At 38.1% G+C, this 23,924-nt stretch overlaps 1 protein-coding gene across 1 annotated transcript in view; it reads right to left on the bottom strand.

The window, feature by feature from the left end:
* Window positions 1-23,924, bottom strand: part of LOC140169206 (uncharacterized) — a 36,587-nt gene that overhangs the window by 11,407 nt on the left and 1,256 nt on the right. The window contains exons 2-16 of the mRNA XM_072192463.1: window positions 19,557-19,798; window positions 19,209-19,404; window positions 16,932-17,138; window positions 16,240-16,353; window positions 11,237-11,518; window positions 10,454-10,620; window positions 9,427-9,538; window positions 8,247-8,441; window positions 7,568-7,663; window positions 6,775-7,080; window positions 4,004-4,729; window positions 3,339-3,891; window positions 1,836-2,060; window positions 1,267-1,667; window positions 722-895 (exon numbers count right to left, since the gene is read on the bottom strand). Coding sequence (XP_072048564.1) covers window positions 722-895; window positions 1,267-1,667; window positions 1,836-2,060; window positions 3,339-3,891; window positions 4,004-4,729; window positions 6,775-7,080; window positions 7,568-7,663; window positions 8,247-8,441; window positions 9,427-9,538; window positions 10,454-10,620; window positions 11,237-11,518; window positions 16,240-16,353; window positions 16,932-17,138; window positions 19,209-19,404; window positions 19,557-19,798 — 3,996 coding nt within the window. The remainder of the gene's footprint in view (window positions 1-721; window positions 896-1,266; window positions 1,668-1,835; window positions 2,061-3,338; window positions 3,892-4,003; window positions 4,730-6,774; window positions 7,081-7,567; window positions 7,664-8,246; window positions 8,442-9,426; window positions 9,539-10,453; window positions 10,621-11,236; window positions 11,519-16,239; window positions 16,354-16,931; window positions 17,139-19,208; window positions 19,405-19,556; window positions 19,799-23,924) is intronic.

Below are 23,924 nucleotides of genomic sequence, written 5' to 3' on the forward strand. Positions count from 1 at the left end.
TTCAGGCCTAGGGCATTCTCCAAAGAGCTGGACTAAATAAGGTCATCTGATGTAATTTGTGAGGGAATGTCTTAAACCGCTAAAATTGGTGAACTTATGGGGTAGGCCTAATAAACCCCGATAATAAATCGTGAATCTGAAGCTCCTTACATATAGAGCATAGGGGAAATGCTAGCCAATAACATGTACGACACCTGTTCAATAGGAGTTCTGTGTGGTATCAAAAGTAACGATATTGTGAATCTGTGCTCATCTCACCCACATATTCTCGGTTTCACGGTTTTTCTATTACCAACACATACCTATGACGAATTCTGCTCGTTTCGGGTGAAATGTCTGCGTAATTACTCGACTAATTGCGCAACAATTGTTATGATTTATCTTTTAGGTTGAAATGTTATTGCCTCGAATTTCTCGCCTCTGATACTGATACACACAGATACACCGGGATGTACAGGGAATTAGGTATTACCACCAAGAACGGTCCGCTATATACAAATGATAAAAATACTATGGGCCTTGTCGTATTGTGTTTGCCATGGCCCCGAGGAGATCGTATTATAGCGTAAGTGACAATACGATGAGGTTCCAACCAAAATAATATCGTAAAAATTTGTATCCTTTTGTCATCATGTATAGCATGTTGTGTAATACAGCGTATATCTAATTTGTTTTACAATCAAACGGAAAATATTAAAAATATAAGGTTTCGCTTGCTTACCCAAATATGTCCATTCAGTATTTCCTTCTGACGGTGTGCAAGCGTGGCTATCCGTGTTATTTTGAACATTAGGGCAGAGGCAGGAGTACCGGGAGGATCCACTGGAGATCCGTGGGGCTACCACACACAAGTAAGAGCAGCCTCCGTTGTTTTGACCACAGTAGTTCTCTGAAACTACAATGATAATAACCAAAATAATGAATATGCATCAGGAAGCTTAAAAATTTAATATTATAATATCGTCACCCTCATAACAAAACTGCCTAAGTCATTCTCACGTGTTACTCATTTGCAATATTGATTTGCTGAGTAATAACCAACAATTAATCAAAATTGCAGTAGCTTTCTTCATGAACTTGTGGAATACATCTCTTTTGATGTTATTCTTTATTGTATTACGTAACACATCCAAGGTGAACAATTTACTGGTTTATTACTCAACAGGGTCAAAATTGCAAACAAGTAACATGGAAAAATGACTTAGGCAGTTTTGTTATGAGGCTGACGACATCTAGAAATGATAAACATGGTGCTTTGATACTCACGATTATATTGGATCAGTGGATGCATGACACGCAGGTTCATTGGGTTGTTAATGTGCGTAAGCAAATTAGTCCTAGAGGTGCCATCAAATTTATTCGCCTCCTGAATGGATTCTTTCTCCCAGTCAGTCCAGTAAACTTTGTCTTCAAACACGGCAATAGAGAAGGGGTGAGGCAGGATGCTGTCGGAATTGATGATTGTTCGTCTGTTCATGCCATCAAAGTCGCAGCTGCTGAGAGTGTGCAGTTTGGCATCCACCCAGAAGAGGAGATTTGCAAAGTAGTCAATGGCAAGACCGTTCGGCCACATCAGGTCAGTGGTGATGATACTCGATCTGTTAGCTCCATTCATTCCAGCTTTCTCGATCTTTGGGGGAATGCCCCAGTCTGACCAGAACATGAATCTGCAGTTAATAAAATCAACAACCAAGACAATACAATACATAAGTCAAAAAAGTGTATAAAGAATCTTCATCAATGTTCCTTCGATCTTCACAATTTCGAGAAGATACATGTACCGGTACTATTAAGTACTTTTACTCTATTACATACATATCTGATTTACCACTTACCCTGATCGTGGATCAACAACAATGGCCCTAGGTTCATCCAAACCGTTATCGATGATCACACTGTGTTTTGATCCATCCAAACTTGATACACTGATTGTATTCAACCCTGTATCTGTCCAGTAAAGGTTACCATGTATCCAGTCAACAGCAATTCCGTCAGCAGTGTCTACTTCCACATCTGATAAGACGACTTCAGCGGTGCCAGTGCCCTCTTGAATACGACCTCTATGAGGATATAAAAACCAAGCGTAAATCATTTGTAAAATAACTGCCCTTGCTACACATAAATATTTAAATAAATATTTAAATAAATATAAATTAAATAAATAAATAAATAAATAAATAAATAAATAAATAAATAAATAAATAAATATAAAAATAAATAAATATAGCTTAAAGTGAATTATATGTTAATGAACGCGTATTTCTTGTTTGGAGAGAAATTAGACACAATTTTGAACGGCGCAGATGCCTAATGCACGAGCCCCGAAGGGGGAGTGCATTAGACGATTCAACATCAACGCAAGCGCATTATTTTGTCTAATTTCTCGAGCAACAAGTATTACGCGTTCATTAACCTATTCTTTTTCCACATTGCAAGTAATAAAGTCATAATCGGCGGTCATTTCAAATCATCCCCAAGTCAACGAGCTTCAGGAATGTCCTCTCATTGTTAATTGTTGATTATACATACCCGGACAAAATACAATGCAATTGTAACCCACCACTTGAACAGGATTTAGCCAAAGCAAACAAAGACTCTATTTAATGAGGTAGAAGATTATTATCCTCTTCAGCAAAAGGATTTTTGATTGGTTAAAACGCTATCTAATGAGAAACATGTCGCGCCTAATTGAGACACCTATGAATATGACCTTCACGTTCATTTTGCACTGTATCTCAGAATACAATTTGCCGAGTTTACGGCTCATTCGTAGTGTCCACTCACATATTATAAACCATTATACAGCATTCAGGGACGTAAGGGACCGTTCACAAACACTTGTTAAGGGGGGGGCCTGATGCAAAAGGGGGGCCCTTTTTTTATCACAAATATGTTTCGGGGCCCCCCTGAAAAACATGGCCATGTTTCTGGGAAAATTGAGTTCATATGCTTTTCTATGGGGTTGACCGATAATTTTCATGTCAAAAAGGGGGGGGGCCCTGAAATTTTCGAGGTATGTAAAGGGGGGCCGAAAAGTTTTTGCCATAAAATTTTTTTGCATCAGGCCCCCCCCCCCAAACAAGTGTTTGTGAACGGTCCCTAACTCAATATAGGCGCATTCTACTAGTCTAGCCACACACAACCATCGTAACCAGGATCAGTGTACGGGTATAAACCGAGACAATAATTAGGTAGCTAGTTTCATGCAAAGGGGAATTATTTTCACTGCGACATTCCCAACCACACCGGGGCTCGAACTTGGGACATCTCGCACTGGTGACGGGCGACCTGTCAACTGAGCTAGCTACAATAAAAGAAATAAAATGATGATATAATACCTTCGAATTTGCTCGTCTGCTACGTCAGTCCAATACACACTTTGGCTTTCTATGTGGAAGTCAAGGGCAACAGCACTTCTCAGGTTATCGAAGAGCAGCCGATACTCATTGGTGATGAGGTCGTACTGCCTGATATCGTTACGGTTGGTAAAGATGATTAGTGGGTTGGGACCGGCAGCTATGCAGGTCTTCACATTGGGGTCCAAGGTGAATCCTTTACTGCACTTGCAACTGTAGCTACCGTTGGAGTTTTGGCATGATTGGCTGCAGGGTGGAGGGAAAGCGTTGCACTCGTTGATGTCGACACACGTTTGGTTGCCTTTGAGGTCGTATCCAGGACGACAGCTGCAGTAGTATCCGATAGGAAGGTTGTGACAGTTGTGGTGGCATCCTCCGTTGTTCGTGGCGCATTCGTCAGTGCTGCACACTCTGCCACCTGGTTCATCGCTCCAGTCACCACAGTCGTTATAACCGTCGCAGACTTTGCTCAACTCGATGCAGTCATCATTGTTGCAATGAAAGTGACTCTTGCTATCGCATTCTGTTGTTTGAGCTGTAACATAAAAAATAAAAAGACACTACTTATGATTCGGGTTCATTCAACATATCATTACTTTCTCCCTTATTAAAGCCAATATCTGAATCAATCCCAATCAAATACTTACAATCACAGTGTTGTTCATCTGATCTATCGGTGCAGTCCCGGATTCCATCGCATTCTTTGGTCTCGTCCATACATTGGCCGCTAACGCATGTGAATTGATAACTTCCACAGGTTGTTGTATGGCATGCTGTGCCTTCGTCTGAGCCATCGGCACAGTCGCTGTCACCATCGCACTTCCATGATATATGTATACAATCTCTACTGCTACACATGAATTCCTGATGGCCGCAAGCATTTGGTGGTTCAGTTGCCGATGAACAGTTCTCCTCATCCGAGCCATCGCCGCAGTCATTATCTTGATCACAGCGCCATCGGAGCGAGATGCACTTTCTGTTGCCACATGCGAATTCCTCAGCGGGGCATGTCAGGGCTGAGCAGCTCGCCTCATCTGAGCCATCGCCGCAGTCATCATCTTGGTCACAGCGCCATCTGAGCAAGATGCACTTTCCGTTGTCACATGCAAATTCGTCAACGGTGCATGTCAGTACTGAGCAGTTCGCCTCATCCGAGCCATCGCCGCAGTCATCATCTTCATCACAGCGCCAGCGGAGTGGAATACACTTTCCGTTGCCACACGTGAATTCTTCTACGGGGCAAGTCAGCACTGGACAGCTCACCTCATCCGAGCCATCGCGACAGTCGTCTTGTTGATCGCAATGCCAGAGGAGTGGGATACACTGGTCATCATGTTCACATGAGAATTGATCTGGTAGGCATGTTCTCACAACTGCAAAGAGACAAAGAGAACTTTTTTCTGAGAAATATCTGTACTATTACATGTATTAGGGGTCAGAATCATCAGGTAATAGCTTGTAAGATGAATTTTGTAAGATCAATTTCTTCAAAGATGATTTTTGGCACATTTGTAATGTTACATAAAAATTATGTATTAAGTCTCCATAAATAGAATCAGCCATATTTGTTGTACCTGTCAGATCAGCAGAGTGATTTCGACATAAAAATTATAATTTTGCTAAAATACCAAGAGGAGTTTCTTTCGCATTACCTTGTTATTTCGGCTTAAAATGGAGATAAACCATACCTGACAGTTATTACTAATATTATTTCAGCATTTGTAAGTCACGAATAATAAGAAAAGAGTCAATGCACGCTGGGATAGTGTTACAAAGCAAGCCAATAATTTCAGCACTGTCATTAAACAAAACCGGATATTGAATATTAGACATGTTTCCAATTATTTTGACTGAAGATAAATACAAGGGTCATTCATCACATTCCTGAGCAATTGATGGATGTAGAACAGTCAGAGTTTGTTAAGGGTGTCATGGTGGACTAAGGTGGGAGAGAGTGGGTTAAAGGGGGATCAAGGGATTACGATGTGTCAGGTGAATGCTGGTTAAGGGGTATATATATTTATTTTATGGGGGTCAAGATATGTCAGGGTTGGTTTAGGGGTGTCAGTGTAGGTTCATATTAAAAGGTTTGGCTGCAAAACGATTCTCTTATAAATGCATCTACGCACAGTTTCTCCCTCGATACACCCGAGTACACATATGTCCAAGCACAGCGAGTCTAGCCTCTGCGCAGTCTCTGTTTATACTTCACGGTTGAGTGCATAGCATCATAAGAGCTCTGTGAGATCTAGTGGAAAATAGGCATCTGTGATTGTTTTTTTGTCAAAACTCCCTTGAGTATTCCCTTCATTTAATCAGATTTTTTTTTTATCGAACGAAAGCTAACATATCCCCTAAAAACATTTTTTCATTACGTCAACAGATAACGCAATCCAATGTTTATAGCTAGCAAGGCGAATGTGGTAAATCTGTTGAAAACACAACTTTTGATCAAAATGTATGTTTTAAAAGTCAAAACCTCAAGTGTTTCTTACAATATGTTTCAAATTTTATGTCATTAAATGAAAAGAGCACACTTATATTATCCATATACTAGGTTCATTTCAATGAGCAATGGCCAATTCTCTTTAATTGCAAATCTTGTGCAAAAAGTTTTTTTGCCTATTTTCGCATGTTTTGTCATCAAGGTTGTTTGATTTGATCATTTATTAATATTTCTAACAAAACATTATTATAATGTTGAATTCTAGACATGAATAATACCAACAGCTACCACCCTAATACACTGTATAATTATACACATACATTTTGCAGCAATTTTTAACACAGATTTTCGTTTCTATATCAAATTAATCATCTTTTCTGGTTTTTTGTTGTAATTTTAAATCAATAAATTGTACATTTCTGTGCAAATGGAGGCCGCTATTTAGATATATTTTTAATTTAAAATATCCAAATGATATGAATTCTACCTTACATTTCATGATAAAATATCCCCTGCCATTGGTTAGTCTGTTTGCTGATGTTTTAATACCATTTTACAAGTGACTACCCCTTGTAAAGATGCAAACACGATTTGAGATAAATAGCGCCATCATTGTTCAACTTTTCTTTAAAATGACCCAGTTTTAGATGTCATCAAACAACTATGACATACGGTTGGTAATTCAATGAACTATGACTTTGCTAAAGAGCGCCTACAAATTGATATGAAACGGTGTCAGGAGGATTGTGTCTGTCAGTCAAGGGGTGACAGGGCATGTTAAGAGGTGTCACGGTGGGTTAAGGGGTGTTAGGGTGGGTTAAGGGGTTTAATGTGCGATGCGGGTGGTGGCATAAGGGTGGGATGGAGGTGCGATTGTCAAGGGCAAAGATAATCGTGTTTGCTCAAACACAGCTGTGCCATCTATTATGGTTAATAAAAAACAAGAAACAAATGAAGTACGTTTATACTTACAGTTAAGAACAAAGTAGACAGGTTCTGATGGATCACCGGTGAGTACTCCCCGACTGGCAACCAAGCTTTGTGTTGCTGCATGTACAGTGACTTCATAGTCCACACCTTGCTGTAAGTTTTCCAATACTCTCTGATAGTTGTCTGGTTCTACCGACTGCTCCATACTATCGTCCCTGTCCTGATCTAGCCAATATGTCACCGTATAACTGTCGATCTCCTTGTAGTATACTGACGGTTCTTTCCATGAGACTTGAACAGAGTTTGGGCCGACGTTCTTAACACTGATGTTTCGAGGCTGGCTTGGTGCTGTGGAGAGAAGAAGACAAAATGGCGCGGTCATCTTAACGCTCTCCGGGGGATTCGGTCGCGGAGGTATTCTATATGTTGCTGATCTTGATGAGAAAAGCATGTCCGATCCAATTCTCATCGTTTTTGAAAGAATACTCATTCTAAATTTCCACTAGTTAATGAAGCACAGGCTCCAATATTTAAAATATCGCACGAATGTAGCAACGGTTGTAGAATTTTTGGTAATTGCAGAATATAATTATGCCCCCAACCCTTAACCTAGACCCTGTGTATCGTTGGTGGCAGACTTAAAGCATGCCATGATGGATGTAACTGGCCAATTCACACATTACCATAATTTACCACGTTACGATGAATAGAAGCCAATGACATAATAATAGTGCTATTCACTTGGTACAAGTCACATAATAGCTACTTTTTCTATTTTTGTCCTTGGCTTCACTGTACTCAAGTAATAGTAATGTTCCTAATTATTATGTTTTACCTGCAACATCAGAATATTCAGCCAATTCTGTGCTGTTTTCTCCTTCTCCTGCCGCATTTACAGCGGATACCTTTATAACATAGGCTGTGTACGGCTCTGTATATCAAAAAGACAAGAAACAACCTAATTATTGTATGTTTGCTCCAAAAGAACCGTATGCATAATTATTATAGTGTGGTAAACGTTAGAAGCAGCAATCTTAGAAAACTTTCCAAGTATATATGAATAATTGTATATTACTGCTAATAACACGTTTCAAAATGGATGTCAACAAAGTTATATGCCTATGCACATCCAAACGGTACGTAAGTGCATAAAATTATTACCAATTGCACAGCAGTATCCATGGGGCCGGGGATGACACTAAAGTTCCGGCTTTTGCATTAGCGACGCAAACATAATGGCTAATTTTGTAGGCTTGCTCTCAAAAGTGAGGCAAGGTATCGTTCGGTTATGAATAATCCATATCAAATCTTAGCCGGTCATGGAGGTCACCACACAAATGTGTCGTAAGTTTAGCAAATCGAATATGTTGAAGAGAGTAAAAATATCCTCTAGCAGGGTCACGATGACAGAAAGTTGGTTAACTACTATTTATTTATTTAACAGAGCACTTGCATTCAATCTTTGCACTAATGTCCCTGGGAAGAAGAAGAAAGAAGCTTACATTTTCACTTACCTAACTCATAGAAAGTGTGGTATTGCTTATTAACAGGTAGATTGAACACCTTGCTCCATACCCTATCTTTTTCCTCTGCAATGTAAGCTTTGTAGCCGAGTAGTATGCCATTTGTGTTAATAGGGGGCATCCAGAACACACTGATATAACTATGGGTTTTACCTACCAGAACTGGTGTTACAGGGGGTTCTGGTCCTAAAGTGAGTGCAAAGTTTACACACAATGTGTTAATTCCAGTGTTAGAGTAAAATGAGTGTGATTTCATATTGAGCAAACAATAATTATTAAGCATAATCTTAACCCTAGCCTGTACGCATACCCTAACGCTAACATGTGCTATAACTCGTACCCTAGCCACAATTTTCTGAATAATTTTCAATATTTTCTGAATACTGCCCCTTCGGAATATCGGGCCGACACCTGTTCAGTTTATAGTTTGATAAATAGCATGCAAAGTTAAAGCAAAAAAAAAGGTACCGTCTCGCGTTCATTCTAAACTGAACGAAATTGTTTTACATATTCATGTTGTGTGTATTGCAATCGCGTGCGCGTATTAGGCACTATACCTGCGCCTACAATGCACCTGCCTGATAGTTGACACCCATTAACCAATCACATTTAGCGCTTACCAGCTAAGCTGTCCTTCGACAGTTATGAAGCGTAAAATTGCATGACGAATAACAAAACATACAATTTTTAAAAATCTTTGTCAAAACCCACCAGGTTTACATTTTATGTACATCAGAACAATAACTCACGATTGTTTGATGGTATGTAGAACAGTATTTAAGCAAAGAACATATTTAAGCAAAGTTGAACACTGATGGCGCTATTTATCTTAAATCTTGTTTTGCATCTTAACATATAAATACCTTAGAACATCATAAAATGAAATAAACATAATAGCAAGAAAACTACTTTTTATCATGAAATAAATGGAATAACTTATATTATTGGGCTAATTAAATTTAAAATATATGCAATTTGCACACAAATTATTACCACAAAAAGGCAGAAAAAGATGAAAAAAAGATAAATGAAAGAAAATCTAAGTTAAAAATAGCTTAAAAAATATAATAGTGTGATAGCTGTTAGTATTTTAAATGTCTAGAATGGAATATTATGTAATGTTTTGGTAGGAACATTAATAAATGGTCACATCAAACAACCGTGAACTTACTTGCTTCATATGTCCTAACAACCACAGTGCTATAATTACTGATTGAATCTTCTCCTATTGTAGCAACACTGACGCTATAAAGAGTGTTGGGTTTCAATGCAACAATTTTAAACTGTGAGGAAGATTTACAGCAAAGACACTGGTTAAGAATAGTGCACTGATTCTTTAATTTGTTAAAGTTTCACCTCAAATAGTTTCAACTATGTAGTAAGTAAACACAAGTACAGGCAAGAGCTGCAACAATGATGTCAAGTTATATCAGATGTAGGCCTAAATTCACATAATACAGTGCTTAACATTGTTGCTTGAATGTAATGTATAGTGTGACCAGGCTAGTTTAACAGACCAAAATTTCCCCAGAACTTATCCTCGCAACGCTGTAAAACTCTAAACCATAATACAGCAATATCGATAATTAGATTGGGTACAATTACCGAATAGGGTACAACGTGCTAGACTTGAGTCCAGTCCTAGGGTGAGGGTTTAGGGTTGGGATAGAGCAGTCTTGTAACAATACTAAGTAAAGTTGCACCCTATTCGGTAATCATTCCATTGATTGGTCGCAGCTATGTTACCACGCTCAAAACATGTGCTTTGTAAGGTCACAAACCTGCAGCCAATCAGCACTCGTGTTTCATACTATGACGTCACTACATAGTTGTAATTATTATTTATCATTGCTTTCCGATTGGGCAGAACTCACTCTCGATGTCAGTAATTGATAAAGCTCGTTGCAATCAGGAGAAGTCGCATATTTCACCAGGAGTACCCCGGGGCACTGTCCTTGGCCCAGAAAAAATGAATTTACACTGTGTCTACTGGCGGATGACTGTATCATATAATAAGAGAATCATATCTGCAGAGGACCCAATCATCTTGCAAAATCACCGCTTTCAGTGGGGACTGAATCAATCGATTTATGCGACTCTTTTGGCCATTTTGAGTCGAATTTTTTGGAGTTTTTCCTTTTGTAGAAAGAGGAGAGTACAAGTGTATTGTTTTAATAGTATCATGCTTACAATCTCACCTGTTCCACAGTGCCGTCAATATCAATTATGTCATAAGAATCCCCAGTACCGTATTTAATCCTATATCCTACCAGTCTACCATCTTCTAATGGTTGGGTCCATGAGACTTCAATACAGGTGGCATTCACGGCTATGGCGGTGACATTGGTAGGAGGGGATACTAGCACTGAAATGAATGAAATGAACGGTGGTGATAAAGGTTTTTTTTCAAAAAGTAAAAAAAGGCAATATTAAGGGGAATTTGGGACCACTCTTTGCACAAAAAGCTACAAAAATCTGCATAAGCACAGTTTTCATTTTAAAAAGGTCCACTTTTTGAAGTCCGGCACCCGCAAGCCCCCCCGCATATTCCAGATACGTAAGAATTTTTTGAAACAGAACCCCTTCTTCAAACCAGTTTTCATTAACCCTAAAGCCGAATTTATACGATTTGTATTTGACAAATAAGGTAGCGAGCTTTTAACACCGAAACAAAAAGCGCTCTACCTAATTGGCTAAAATCAATCGCTATCGCTCAACAATGTAGTATAAATTCATCTAAAGAGCCTGAAAATACAACCAGGCTTTATTGGGGTGGGAAAGTTATGTCTTTGTTGCCGCGAGAAAGTGACATTTATTTTCTGATAATGTTGGTACCAAAATTGAAATGAGACAGTGTTGCTGAGTCCTAAATTGTACCAAGCATTCAGCAGCATATTATTTAGGGTGGCAAAACGTCGTGAGTATGAGTATGTACATTTGGTTATGTGCTTATCCATGTCACATGATACAACTACACTCACCATAAACAGTAACCGACACAGTTTCACTGTTTCGTTTACTAACAATATTTTCCGCAATACACGTGTAATTGCCTGTATCGGACATTCTTGCCGTGCTAATGATAAGGCTGCCATCTTGGGTCTGTAGGTAGTGAGGATCTTGTGTGTCCAACCGGACGCCATTCTTCTCCCAGTAAACATCAGGGAGTGGATCCCCTCTCGGTGGTCTGCATAGCAACTGTATGGGGTTGCCTTTTAACACTCTTGCACCAACTGGTTCTTGATCGAAACGCTTTTTAATATCTGTGATAAATGGAGAATTGTTGTTTATTTACACAAACGAGGTGTCTAAATGTTCGTTTTGATATACAAACTCAAATAAAGAATAGTTTGTATTACTTAGGATGTTTTCTAACTTAGGTAACAGCAAATTAGGTCAACTCAATTATGTTGACCTATTTGTTGTGCTACTTAGGTAACGAAACAGTCTAGATTGTACAAACTGTTCACAATTTGCTTTGTTATACCATAACGTACACTTTGGCACCTCTTTCGTCACGCCCTAATTATTTGACCTTTTATCGTTAGTGACATAACTCCAGAACGGTGAATCCTAGATGTGTCAAACTATGCATTTCCTGAGTGCTTATGACTAAAGGGATAACTTGGAATTGGTATAACTTTTACAATTGGACAAAGTTTGAAGTTAATAATAATAACATTAACACATTACACAAGGAAAAAGATAAATCTTAACAAGTACAATAAAAGAGTGACTTGCACCCAATATTCTTAAAGTAGGCCTGCAATTAAAAAGCAAAGCAGTTATAAAAACAAGACACATTTTAACCCAATGTTAAATTATCGGTAACATATAATTTATCATAAAAACTCATCAAACAACATATCCTGCAGAGGTTCCTAGCATAAAAATGTGCATGCTGTCCAATGACCTCCCGCAGAGTTGTTGTGAGGTTGCGCAAAGTATAACGTCACCTTTTGGTTAGTTCGCGTACTTAGGGTACCTTTAGTTTCAGTTTATTTCACCTTTCAAGCACACGTAATGAACCTCAGGACATGGATTAATGGGAGTCTCCGGCAATCATAACATTATGCCTTATACGTAAAAAAATATTTTTCAAGCAGGAATATCGTGGTTTTATTTAAAACAAACTCATAATGACCATAAAAATGAATAAAAACATTCAGTACTCAACACGTGATATTCAAAATTCCCGGGCGCTGAAATTGTCGAGTGCAATGACGTCCCAGTAATACAATGAAGGCTGGCGACAATTGAGCACAAATAACCATTACGACGTCATTGTACATTGATCACAACTTGGTTTTCGTCTACCAATATCAGTACCCAAGTGTCCTATTATTTTGAATTCGTATACTTTGCTTTGAAGCCTCAATTTCACTTTCAAATAACAAGACACTATATATGAGACAATCTGATTCGTATATTTTTGTCATTTCTTCACAAAGCAAAGCAAAAACATTTGGACAGAGGAATAAAGCCCTAATTTAATATGATGTAAACATCGGGCTTTCTGTCTTGTTTAAATTAGGTCATGAAAGAAATTTCCAATCTTTTGTCATCAAGCAATAGGGCCTGTTCTACGAGGGCTGGTCAATAAGTTCCCGCAACTAAGGTGTATCTCCGCTCATGCATGACTTGGATGACTGTTACTTACGCTAAATACAAGTTTGTACTTTTGTCTTTCAAAACAAATATGTATTAGCGATGTTGAATACTTGATTACGTAATGACATTAGCATAAACACAATAGTGTATATGGTGAAACATAGTCAAGAAAATGCGCCAAATTGAGGTATTGTTACATAATTCGAAATATCTCGAGAATAAAAGTATGGAATCTGGCGCGGTTTTTGCAACTTTGTAGACTGATAACATAGGAATGATGCTGTACTCTTTTCAGATCTATACCATTTTTATTAAAGAAAAGGGATCGTGTCGAATATCTCCAATTTTGAGTAGGCTTTACCACCCATTGTTCTTTACATAATAAGAGATAGAAAGATTAATAGATGGCAAAATTTAACAAATGGTACCTGGTTTGATTGTACCGGGTGTCCCAAAAGTCCCTTAACATTGTGAATTTGCCATAACTTGCGTTGGGTTAATAGTGTTGTTACAAAAATTGCACAGTATGTAGATAATTCTTTTAGAAATGTTATGATACCAAACAAGCCTATGTGGTCATGACCCTTTGGCATGAAATTAATGGATATCTACCGTACCGTAAAACCCACTTTTATAAACGCAAAATAAGTCTCGTCATTTGAGACGTGAACACGATATTACGTGTTATCATTTAAAATCTGTTTTGTTTAATTTGGCTGTATTTGTTTGATTGTTTGTTTGTTTGTTTGTTTTCAATGCATAATCTTCATTTTCTGTTTTATCTGGGTTTTATATGGAAACTACTTAAGATCTTTTCTGAGGATTCGATGAAAAGTTGTACGCGGTACGTTGTTCTCCATTGAAAGTCGACGTATTGATCGCCTTGGGCTTTTCGCCACCGCTCTTCGTATGACATCAATGTTTGTAGCCGATCTTCCTGTCCTTCCACGTCCTGCCCGAAGTAGATCACGAACAGATCCAGTTGATAGGAATTTCAGCACTAGTTGCTGGATTGTATTTCGGCTGGGTAGTGCATAATTTACATTAAACTGTTCCTTAAACATTGCTTCAGTGAGTTTGTCCGACTTTGTCTCGGCAAAGAACCATATGACCTGAATCCGTTGATCTATAGGAATTCTTCTTCACTTCAACTGTTTTAAAGTAAAGTTTAATATTGTCAATATATCCTAATTATAATCTAAAACAGCAGTCACGCTTACGCTAAGCCATGTAATCCATGAATGTTCATACCTAAAGGTAGCGTGCGCAGTGAGTGAACCAACTCTGTTGTTCAGGGAAGCACATCATTCATATTCTTGAACAAAGAACACATGAGCTTGCTTTTGTGGGTTTGATACACACATATGTACAGTCGCACAGTAAGGTCAAAGGGTCGTCAATAATGCTGTTTTTGGTATCAGAATAATTCTAAAAGATCAATCTATATGAATATGTTCTCCATTTTGGTATGAAGTAGGAAATATTTGAGATATGGCCAATTTACAATGTTAAGTTACTTTTGGGACACGCTGTATATCTACTGATTATTAAAAAGGGATATCCCAGTGGTGAAATCAAAAACATTTCTTTCTTAATGAACCCTTGTTTTCAAAAGGTCTTGTTTTTGTAATCAAAGTAGCACACCATAGAGAGGTTCTGGATTGAATAAGAAATTTGAATTTCGAAAGGTATGTCTTATTCTGGCAATTCACTTACACAGCTACTATTCCGCAAACCTTGCATTAGTCATATTTTTAGCGCTTTTTTGATGACATTTTTTTCATACATTTTTGGTACTTTCAATCATGCGTACCATCAACGCATGCGCATATTTCTATTATTATTGCAACAAATTATATTGTCCTGACTATGGTCTCTCATAGCATATCAATAATAATATTTGTTTTTGTTTTATTTTGGAGATAATTTGGATTCTTTCTTCTACCGTGTGGGCTCTTTTCTTACGATTTTAACACCATTCATGTTTGTCGTTAAAGCCTTTTTTGGGTGAAGTTGAAAGACAGTCCTTTTCCTGATCTGTTGACGAATACATTTCTTCTTTCACAATTATCAATTCTCGCTATTCGCAATAAAGGCGCCGCCAGCTTGGTTTGCGATGTAATCGTGATGTATCATGGGAAAGGTCGACATCAAGTCCGCGCAATACGAATATTACCATGCTATTACATATGAACACGAAACAATATATCAGATTTGTCAATATAACGGTATTACACGCAAATCGATAGAGAAAAAATTAATTGTGCACATTTCAAATCACATTATTTAGTATTATCGTGCATATCGATTCGCGTGTAACACCTTTATTTTGACAAACTAAAAATATTGTCATGTGTTCCTATGTAATAGCATGGTAATATTCGTATTGCGCGGACTTGGATGTCGACCTTTTCCCATGATACATCATGATACATCACGATTACATCGCAAACCGCTGGCGGCGCCCTTATTGCGAATAGCGAGAATTGCATATACTCAGATTACCTCGTACCAAAAATAAGGCTTGTAAATTGCTTTGGTCCTTACTTCTCATACTGCAGTTACTGTCCGTTTTCCTATACACAATACACAGTGCTCTTACCATTGACGCGTAACCTCTACAAATAGCGTACGTTAGAAGTATGGGTAATTGCCTAGTTAACGTCGCTGTGTGGTAGCCTTTACCACAAAATAAGCTTTGCGATATAAAGTCTGCACAAAAATTAACATACCTCTTATAAATACGCCTATAGCTTCAGAACTAATATTGTTTTCACAATATTTCAACATAGAGAGAAGGGTGATTTATTTACGCCAATTTTGTTTTTGTCAAGTATCGTTCAACATTAACAACTCAGTAGTGCTTTTAAAGCACGCCATTATCTTCGCTCTTTACTTCAAATCAATACAAATAGCTGCACCTTTTAAATTCCGGTATCTTTGTTTCAAAACACTGCTGTATTGTTAATATTGAACAAAACTGGACAATAAATAAATTATCCTTCTTTTTATGTGAAAACAATTATTAGTTCTGAAGCTATAGGCATATTTCTAACAGCTGTGTTACTTCTTGTGCAGACTTTACTACACGCTTGTTTCTTGTTTTCAACGGTATTAAAATTCAGTAAGTATTTGGAAATACCTTATTTTCTATTGTTTTTAAGAGGTTCAACGGGCATGATCTCAAAACAATCGAGTGAACGGTCACAAATTGTATATTTGCCTTATTTGTATACTTTACACATGATACATATCAATGTTCTGTATATACAATTCTTCAATAATACAGTATAAATCATAACTTTGCAGTTGTTAGAGGACCTATAACAATGTTTTCACCAAAAAGGCAGTGAGATCTTCTATGTATACTTACACGCTTCTCGTATAAACGCTTTTGAACTTCTGTCCACCCCTCCGCCCTCTGCCCAGGCTACACATTGACACCAAAACTCGCCAAAATAATCGCTAACTTCTTCTTTGGTTATAGCTGAAATGTTTCAAAAATTATCAGTATATTACTAATTTGTGTTAACGTTTTAGCCAATCCACCAATGTTTGGTCCTACAGAAATATGTGTCATTATTTAACAAATTAGAACAATGAGGGCGCCATTTATTTTAGACCTAATTTGCAAATTTACGGGTAAGTGGTAAAGGCAGCCCTTTTGGTAAAGGAGAAGGTCATATATAAGATGAAGAACATGGACAAGTTTCTAAATCATGGATAACAAATTATAAAATTAATATTTTAATCAAACTAATCAGCGCCCTCAATTTGAATAAAATTAAAATATTATTTGTGAATAAATAGATCAATGTGTATAAATTGATGACAAATAGCATCATAAATACTGCAAAAATATCAGGCAACAATGTTTTTTACTAATCATTTATATGAATATCCAAGACTTAAATTGAAACTAAAATAGTGTTATTCTTTTAAATTAAATAAAGGCACAGCGGTTAATCAGAAACGGAGTTGTAGATTAAAATCATCAGACGATTTGTGTGGAGAAAGAAACAAACCGCGGCGGCGGAGGTAACTAGCAATCATGGTTGTACTTACTTATACTTATATACATCATTTGATTCAAACTAAACTCTTCAACAGTTTCGATATGATGATGCTTCTCTGCAGCCACCCAATCCCCATTGCACTTAAAGAACATTTGCAAAACTGGTTGAGCCTTGCAATATAATGTCACATCTTGATTTTTGCTGATATAAGCATTTTCAGGATGTTCGAGGAAAGTAGGGATGACCGTTGGAGATGCTGTTGGTGAATATGAAAGGAGGACGATTAAGAATTAATTAACGAAGTTGAGAATTGAGTCAACAGCTATCTGGGCACAGTTCTGTAATCCTAATATGTGTGTACATTCACTGCATGACCTTCAAACTATTCCGCTGGCTATAACGATTACTTAATTTTTATTCTGCTTCTTGGTAGATTGGATAAGTTCCACACGGATGATAAATTGAAAGCACATTGTTCATCGACTATTCGATGTAACATGTCTGTTATCGATTGTATTCACACCAGATATTCCAGATAACATATTATAGATTTTACGTCATGGAACATTCATTAGAAGGTAAATATTACTAGAAATAGAATTTGCATAGATTAACTAACGAAGACATGTAATATCTAATATTCTACGTCGAATATCCCTTAAGCCCTTAAAGAGATCAGTAAGATACACCGAATTGCATTCTGAATACGAGGGTGTCCTTCTGATATCAAATAATTTTGATATTTTGAAATTCGCAATTATTAAAACTTGACTTTTTTGACATTCAACCCTTTTAAACATTTGAGTTTAGTTTAGTTTAATATCTTTATTGCACAAAATATCAAAATGCGGTGTGTGGTGCAAAAGGGCAACCCCGAACAGGCACGCAGGCCCACTGGATGGGGGCCCTTATACACACACCAAAAGAAAAGAACTAAAATTACACAGTACATAATTATAAGCATATTTAAAAAACACTATAAAATACATTAAAAATACAATATAATACTAAAATTGAGTTGCCAAATATAGCGTAAAGACATCGCATAATTCAATAAACATTAGTGAAATTGCACAAGGTAGGTAAACTGACAAGTTCACAATTTGCAAATGTTCCCCCGCACAAATCCAAGAACACCTCGGCACAAAGATCCCCTACACACCCCAATGACGCTCCGCACCACACCGTAGCACCATATCAAATTGACTGATCACACTCACACTCCTCGTCTGATTCCTGCTGGAACTTGACGTTGGTGGCGTCAATCTGAGAAAGTACCACAGTGCAGCACGAAACGCCACCGAGGCATGCCTAAGACCTCCATACCGAAGCATTTCCGGACATGTACAGAAGAAACATTTGCAAATTGTGAATTATGAACAAACCCGATGACATTATTTATGGATACTGACAGGTGAATTTGAGATGTAGTAATTTAGGATCTCGGATTTGAAATATTTGAAAATTTGAACGTTCCTAACGTCAGCAGGGAGGTTGTTCCAGGAGTTGTACACACGGTTAAAAATGTCTGCTTGAAAATATTGGTATTGCACTTATTTGGGATAATTGTAGGTGAGTCAGAAGATCTTAAAGAAATGGATTCAGTGCCACGGAAATTCACTCTATCTTGCAATGAGATAAAAGACATGCCATGTAAACCCTTGAAGAGAAGGATGTTATCTTTAAACTTGCGACGGTCCTCAAGACTAGAAAGGTTGAGTTCTGTAAGACGCTCTTCATAGGGGGCAGAACTTTGAAGGATAAATCTGGTAGCACGCCTTTGAACTCTTTCAATGGCAGTAATGAGACCCTTTGTAGATGGATTCCAAATTTCTGACCCGTATTCCAAAATAGGTCTGACATGAGCCAAATAAAGAATTTTACGAGTAAGGGGTCTTTTACCTCATTGCAAGTGTGACGGATCAAGCCCAAAATACGGTTAGCTTTGCAAATCATATGATTAATATGCATTTTCCAATTCAAATTATTAGTGACCATGATACCAAGATCGTTTTGACTAGTAACAGAAAGTAAATTGTGGTTACCAAGTTTATAATCAACAGGATCAACATGGTGACGTTTACGAGTTTTGACCTGAAGCACCACATTTTTGGCATTAAAATCAATATCCCATGTTTTACTCCAGTTATTCAGAGCATTGAGGTCATTTTGCAGAGCCACTTGATCATCAATGGAAGAAATTGTTCTATATAATTTTGCATCATCCGCAAAGAGAGCAATGCGTGTCTCAGGTGAGACACAGGATGGCATGTCATTGATGAAGATAACAAAAGTACGGGCCCTAGGTTAGCGCCCTGTGGGACACCGGATGTGACTGGTAATAAGTCAGAATGAGCACCATTGATGACCACTCTCTGCAATCTGCCCTCCAAATAATTGTTGAACCAGGCAAGGAGTGAGCCACCGATGCCTGCATACCTGAGCTTCTCAATAAGCTTGGAATGGTTGACCGAGTCAAATGCCTTTGAGAAGTCCAGGTACACAACATCAGTGTCACACCCCTGTCATAGATAGAACCAAGATTATGGGTAAAATCAACAAGTTGTGTAACACAAGACCGATTTGGCATAAAGCCATGTTGCCCATCGGAAATAATTGGCTGTAAAAAGGGCAATATTTTCTTGTGGATGCAGCGTTCCAGAACTTTGGAAACCAGGCTGAGCAGTGATATTGGACGGTAGTTTTCAACGCAAGTGTTGTCCCCTTTCTTAAACACTGGTGTGACATTTGCCAACTTCCAGGCGGATGGAACCTTGCCTTGCTGTAGAGAAGCATTAAAGATGACAGTCAGGGAGTGCGACAGCTCAAAGGCACACTCGCGCAACAACTTGCCTGGAATACCGTCCGGACCACATGCCTTGCCTGGATCCAATGCTCTCAGAACGTCAAAGATGTCTGTAGCAGAAAATAAAATAGAACACAAACTATTGGTATCATTATTATTATCAGATATACAAGCAATGTCTTTGTTTCTAAACACACTGTGGAAATATTTGTTGAAGAGACTGGCTTGTTCAGCTGGAATGCTGGTGGTGGAATTATTGTATGTAATTGAATGGGGAATTTTACCAGGGTTTTAATCTTGTGGAATGACCAAAACCTCTTTGGGTTGTCTCTAAGTGAGTCTCTAACTTCAAAGAGAAAATCGGCATGCTTTCTCTTGATGAGGGATTTGGATTGCTTACGCAAAGATCGAAATTTATCCCAATAAGTGCTGTTGCCAGTTTTTTTAAACTTAACCCAAGCACGTTCTTTTTTCTTCACAATATTAATAATTTCTGAATCAATCCAAGGAGCAGAGTTTTGGATTTTGCAGTGCACCTTAGGAATAAACGTATCAACAATGTCACACAAACTAGTGTTCCAATTGTCCCATAAAACATCAATGTCATTGTCGTCCAAGTTCCAAGAGTGAGAAAGGAGAGCATTTTTAAGGCCAGACCAGTCGGCTCGTTTGAAATTGTAAACGGTGCGCTTTGGTTGCTTGACACGTTTGCACAAGATGGGAATTGAAAAGGTAATGGCAGTATGATCCGAGCCAATATTATCACACCCTTCTCTAAGATCATCAACAAGATCATTGACATATCCTTAAAGCTATAGGGAAAATTTACGATATAGCAAAATATACAAATGGTAACATGAATACTTTCACTTTTGTTCCACTTACCTGATAAGCTTGTTACATACACGACAAAGCAACACAAAACAACCAACGCAGTCCTCAAAAGTAGCATCCTAACAAAGTATCACTATTGTGTGACCAATTACTAATGTGCAGACAGACAGAATATATCTCTCGTGGTGCTCCCAGTTTAAAACTGAATTTTAGATTTTATTGTCTAGCTATTTATTATTAATAGCAGTAGTTCAATGACTTTTACTGCATTAACCTATACCAAGAGGGCAACATTATACAACTAACGAGGTTCGTCACTTAAATGTCAATGATTATATATAGTCAATACCAGAATCCCACAATGCAATTCTACCAGATTTCTTTTTCTCTACAATTTTTGGACTAGAATTGACATAAAGTAGGACTGTCTTAAAACTGATACTGACTCCTTGATCCCATATTCATCCGATAGATTGTAATCAAAATTATATCCTATGTCTTTATCTTACACTATGCCCCGAAAAAGTGGGACTATGTTTTACTAACAGGAACGTATTATTTGTTGTAATTATTGGCTTATAAGAGTGTTAAAGTGTTGTAAAGAGGGCTGCATGCAACAACAACAACAAAACTTATGTAAAACGTAGGCCCTACATATTAGGGGTGGTGCAATAATTATGTGAACCCCGGGTGGTGATCTCTCAAAATGGTCTGGTTTTGCCTCCACCTTTTGACGTGCCAAAAAATCTTTGCCCCCAATATATACATGCAAGATTTTGGAGAACTCAAATTTAAAACCTATTGTCTTATCATATAATGCGAGCACAGCGAGCAGGAAATTGTGCATTTTGAACGTGTTCCTAACGTTTTCCTACACCTTTTTAAGGCGTAATATAGAAACAGTGCCCAAAATATCTGTGTGCCAAAAATCGCTTGCTCCCTTTCGACCTGCCAAAAAATGCTTCCCCCCTTTTGGCCCTATAATTCACCACCCGGAGTACACATAATTATTGCACCACCCCTAACTCATTAACAACACGTTTTCAAAGTAGAATGAAGTTTTGCAAAACATCAAAGTGTTATTTTTCAATAATATATTGATTTAAATAATGAAAATCGATTATCCCTGTTGCATAATTTTACTACCACTAAGCATTATGGGAAGATATATTCCCTTAGGTATGCCGTAGTAGGATAGATGGTTGCGGGGCTTGACCTGCCAAAGTTCACAAATACATTACTAAGAATCTAGGAACTTTAAAGGGAAAGAGCCTCTTTAGAGAGCATTTTGTCTACGTCCTCACACGCATGGACACGACCACTGCTGGATTTTCTTTAAACTTTGCCAGGTGATAGAGCTTTGTTCAGACTGTTAGCAAAAACTATTCATATAGAACACAAAGAGACTGTTTTGTCATGGCAACATCCTTTATTGTTTTTAATATCTCTTGATATGCCATTTCCAACACTGAGAATGGTGTTTTGGGCTATGTATTTTCTTCTGGCTATAATGACTTTCTCAATAAATAGATTTTTGATTTGTGGCCAGATGTGACAGAATTTTCATGTGCCTGTGTAGCCAGTTTATTAAAGCCTTAATGTACGATCTTTTTAAATTTTCAGATTTTTCTTTTTTTTCTCTCAAATAAAATGATAAAATAGTTAATATGCAATCAATATGAAAATTCCCAATACATTTGGACCTGAAAAACATTGAAAATTTGCAAAGAAAATACATCATAAACTTTACCTCTATCACTCGAAATATCTCGCACTTTTTGGATTAGGACGCCGAGTGCGGCCTCAGAGTTAGTCTCCTACGCAGCCAGTTTGGTTACGCTCCCTCCACACATGTAACCAAACTGTAATTGTCACTAGAGGGCGGTATACAAGATGGCTGCCATGAAATCAGGTAAAATACCACACCACTCTACGCTATACATTAGTTTGCTTTATAGCCCAATTTCCCTCAAATGAAATTTTCAAAAAGGGAAACTATTTTGCCCATTGGCAGAGGACTTCAAATCCATGACGCACCTTGCCGCTATCAACTTACCTACCGATTATGACAAGCAAAGTCAGAAAACGTACCATATTTACCTGCTTGAAAACAATAATGTTGATAGGCTGTCTCGATTTTGACTTTAGCGGGGTTCTGTGTAATTTCTACACTATTTTCCACCATGTTTTTAGTCTTCATTTTCAATAAATTCAGAAAATATTTTGGCAGAAAGAGTTCCTCGTTTCAAATTATAAGTTTTGGTTGTCCTCAAATTTATTTCGCGCATATATTCCCCTCGTATGAAGGATCCCACCCACCAAGTTTAGGCCCGATCGGACAAAGTTTGAAATTTTGACCTTTGACCTTGACCTCCGATGACCTTCAAAACCACACGGTCAACATGCTTTTCCCGATACCAAATTGTCAATATCAGGAATGTGATTGAGAAATGCAGATAGCATAGACTTCCTCTTTACATGTGCTAGATTAGAGTAAAGCTTTTGAATGTGTTAGCTACAACAAAGTTTGAAATTTTGACCTTTGACCTTGACCTCCGATGACCTTCAAAACCACACGGTCAACATGCTTTTCCCGATACCCAGGGGCGTAACCAGACCTGACCTTCCGGGGGGCAAGATTGAAAAATTTCCCAATTCTTGACCAAAAGTCGCTAGCGGCTTGCCGCGAAGCGTTAAACGGGTGGGGTCCAGGGGCCCGCCTTAGGGGCCGTGGTGGGGTCCAGGCCGGGCAAAGCCCAGGCGGGGGTCAAGGGGGCAGCAGGCGGGGGTCAAGGGGGCAGAGCCCCCTGAAGCTCCTGGTTTTTGGCATATTAGAAGCTAAAAAATCAGTGTTTCAGAGTACAAATTTCAAATTCCCTCTTTCTTTCCCTTTTCTCTTCTCCTTCCCTTTTCTCTTCTCCTTCCCTTTTTCCCTCTTTTTCTTTTCTTCTTTCCCTTTCTCTTCTTCCCTCTTTTTCCCCTTTTTCTTTTCTTCCCTTTTTCTTCCCTCTTTTCTCTCCTTCCCCCTTTTCCCCTTCCCAATTTGTTGGTCTTCTTCCCAGTTTTTTTGTGTCCGGGGGGCAGCTTGCCCCCCGGCCACCCCACTGGTTACGCCACTGCCGATACCTATCCATATCCGAAACGCATAGCCGGACAGACACACTTCGCTGGTTATTTTAGTATAGTAGATAGAAATTTAAACATAATCTTTATAATTATTTTCAAGGTGGTTTGACTTCTCTTCCTGATCTAGTGATGTAGTTTTTGGGGTTAGAGTTATCAGGTGGTGGATTTTGATTAGGATTTATATCATCATTGTTTCTTCATCATCTGTGTAGTAATCAGAAATTGTGTATTTTTCTGTTTTACTTTTGGTCAGATCTTTACGATTTCTACGATAGT

This window comes from Amphiura filiformis, chromosome 14, assembly GCF_039555335.1.
Source record: "Amphiura filiformis chromosome 14, Afil_fr2py, whole genome shotgun sequence".
Classification (NCBI taxonomy): Eukaryota; Metazoa; Echinodermata; class Ophiuroidea; order Amphilepidida; family Amphiuridae; genus Amphiura; species Amphiura filiformis.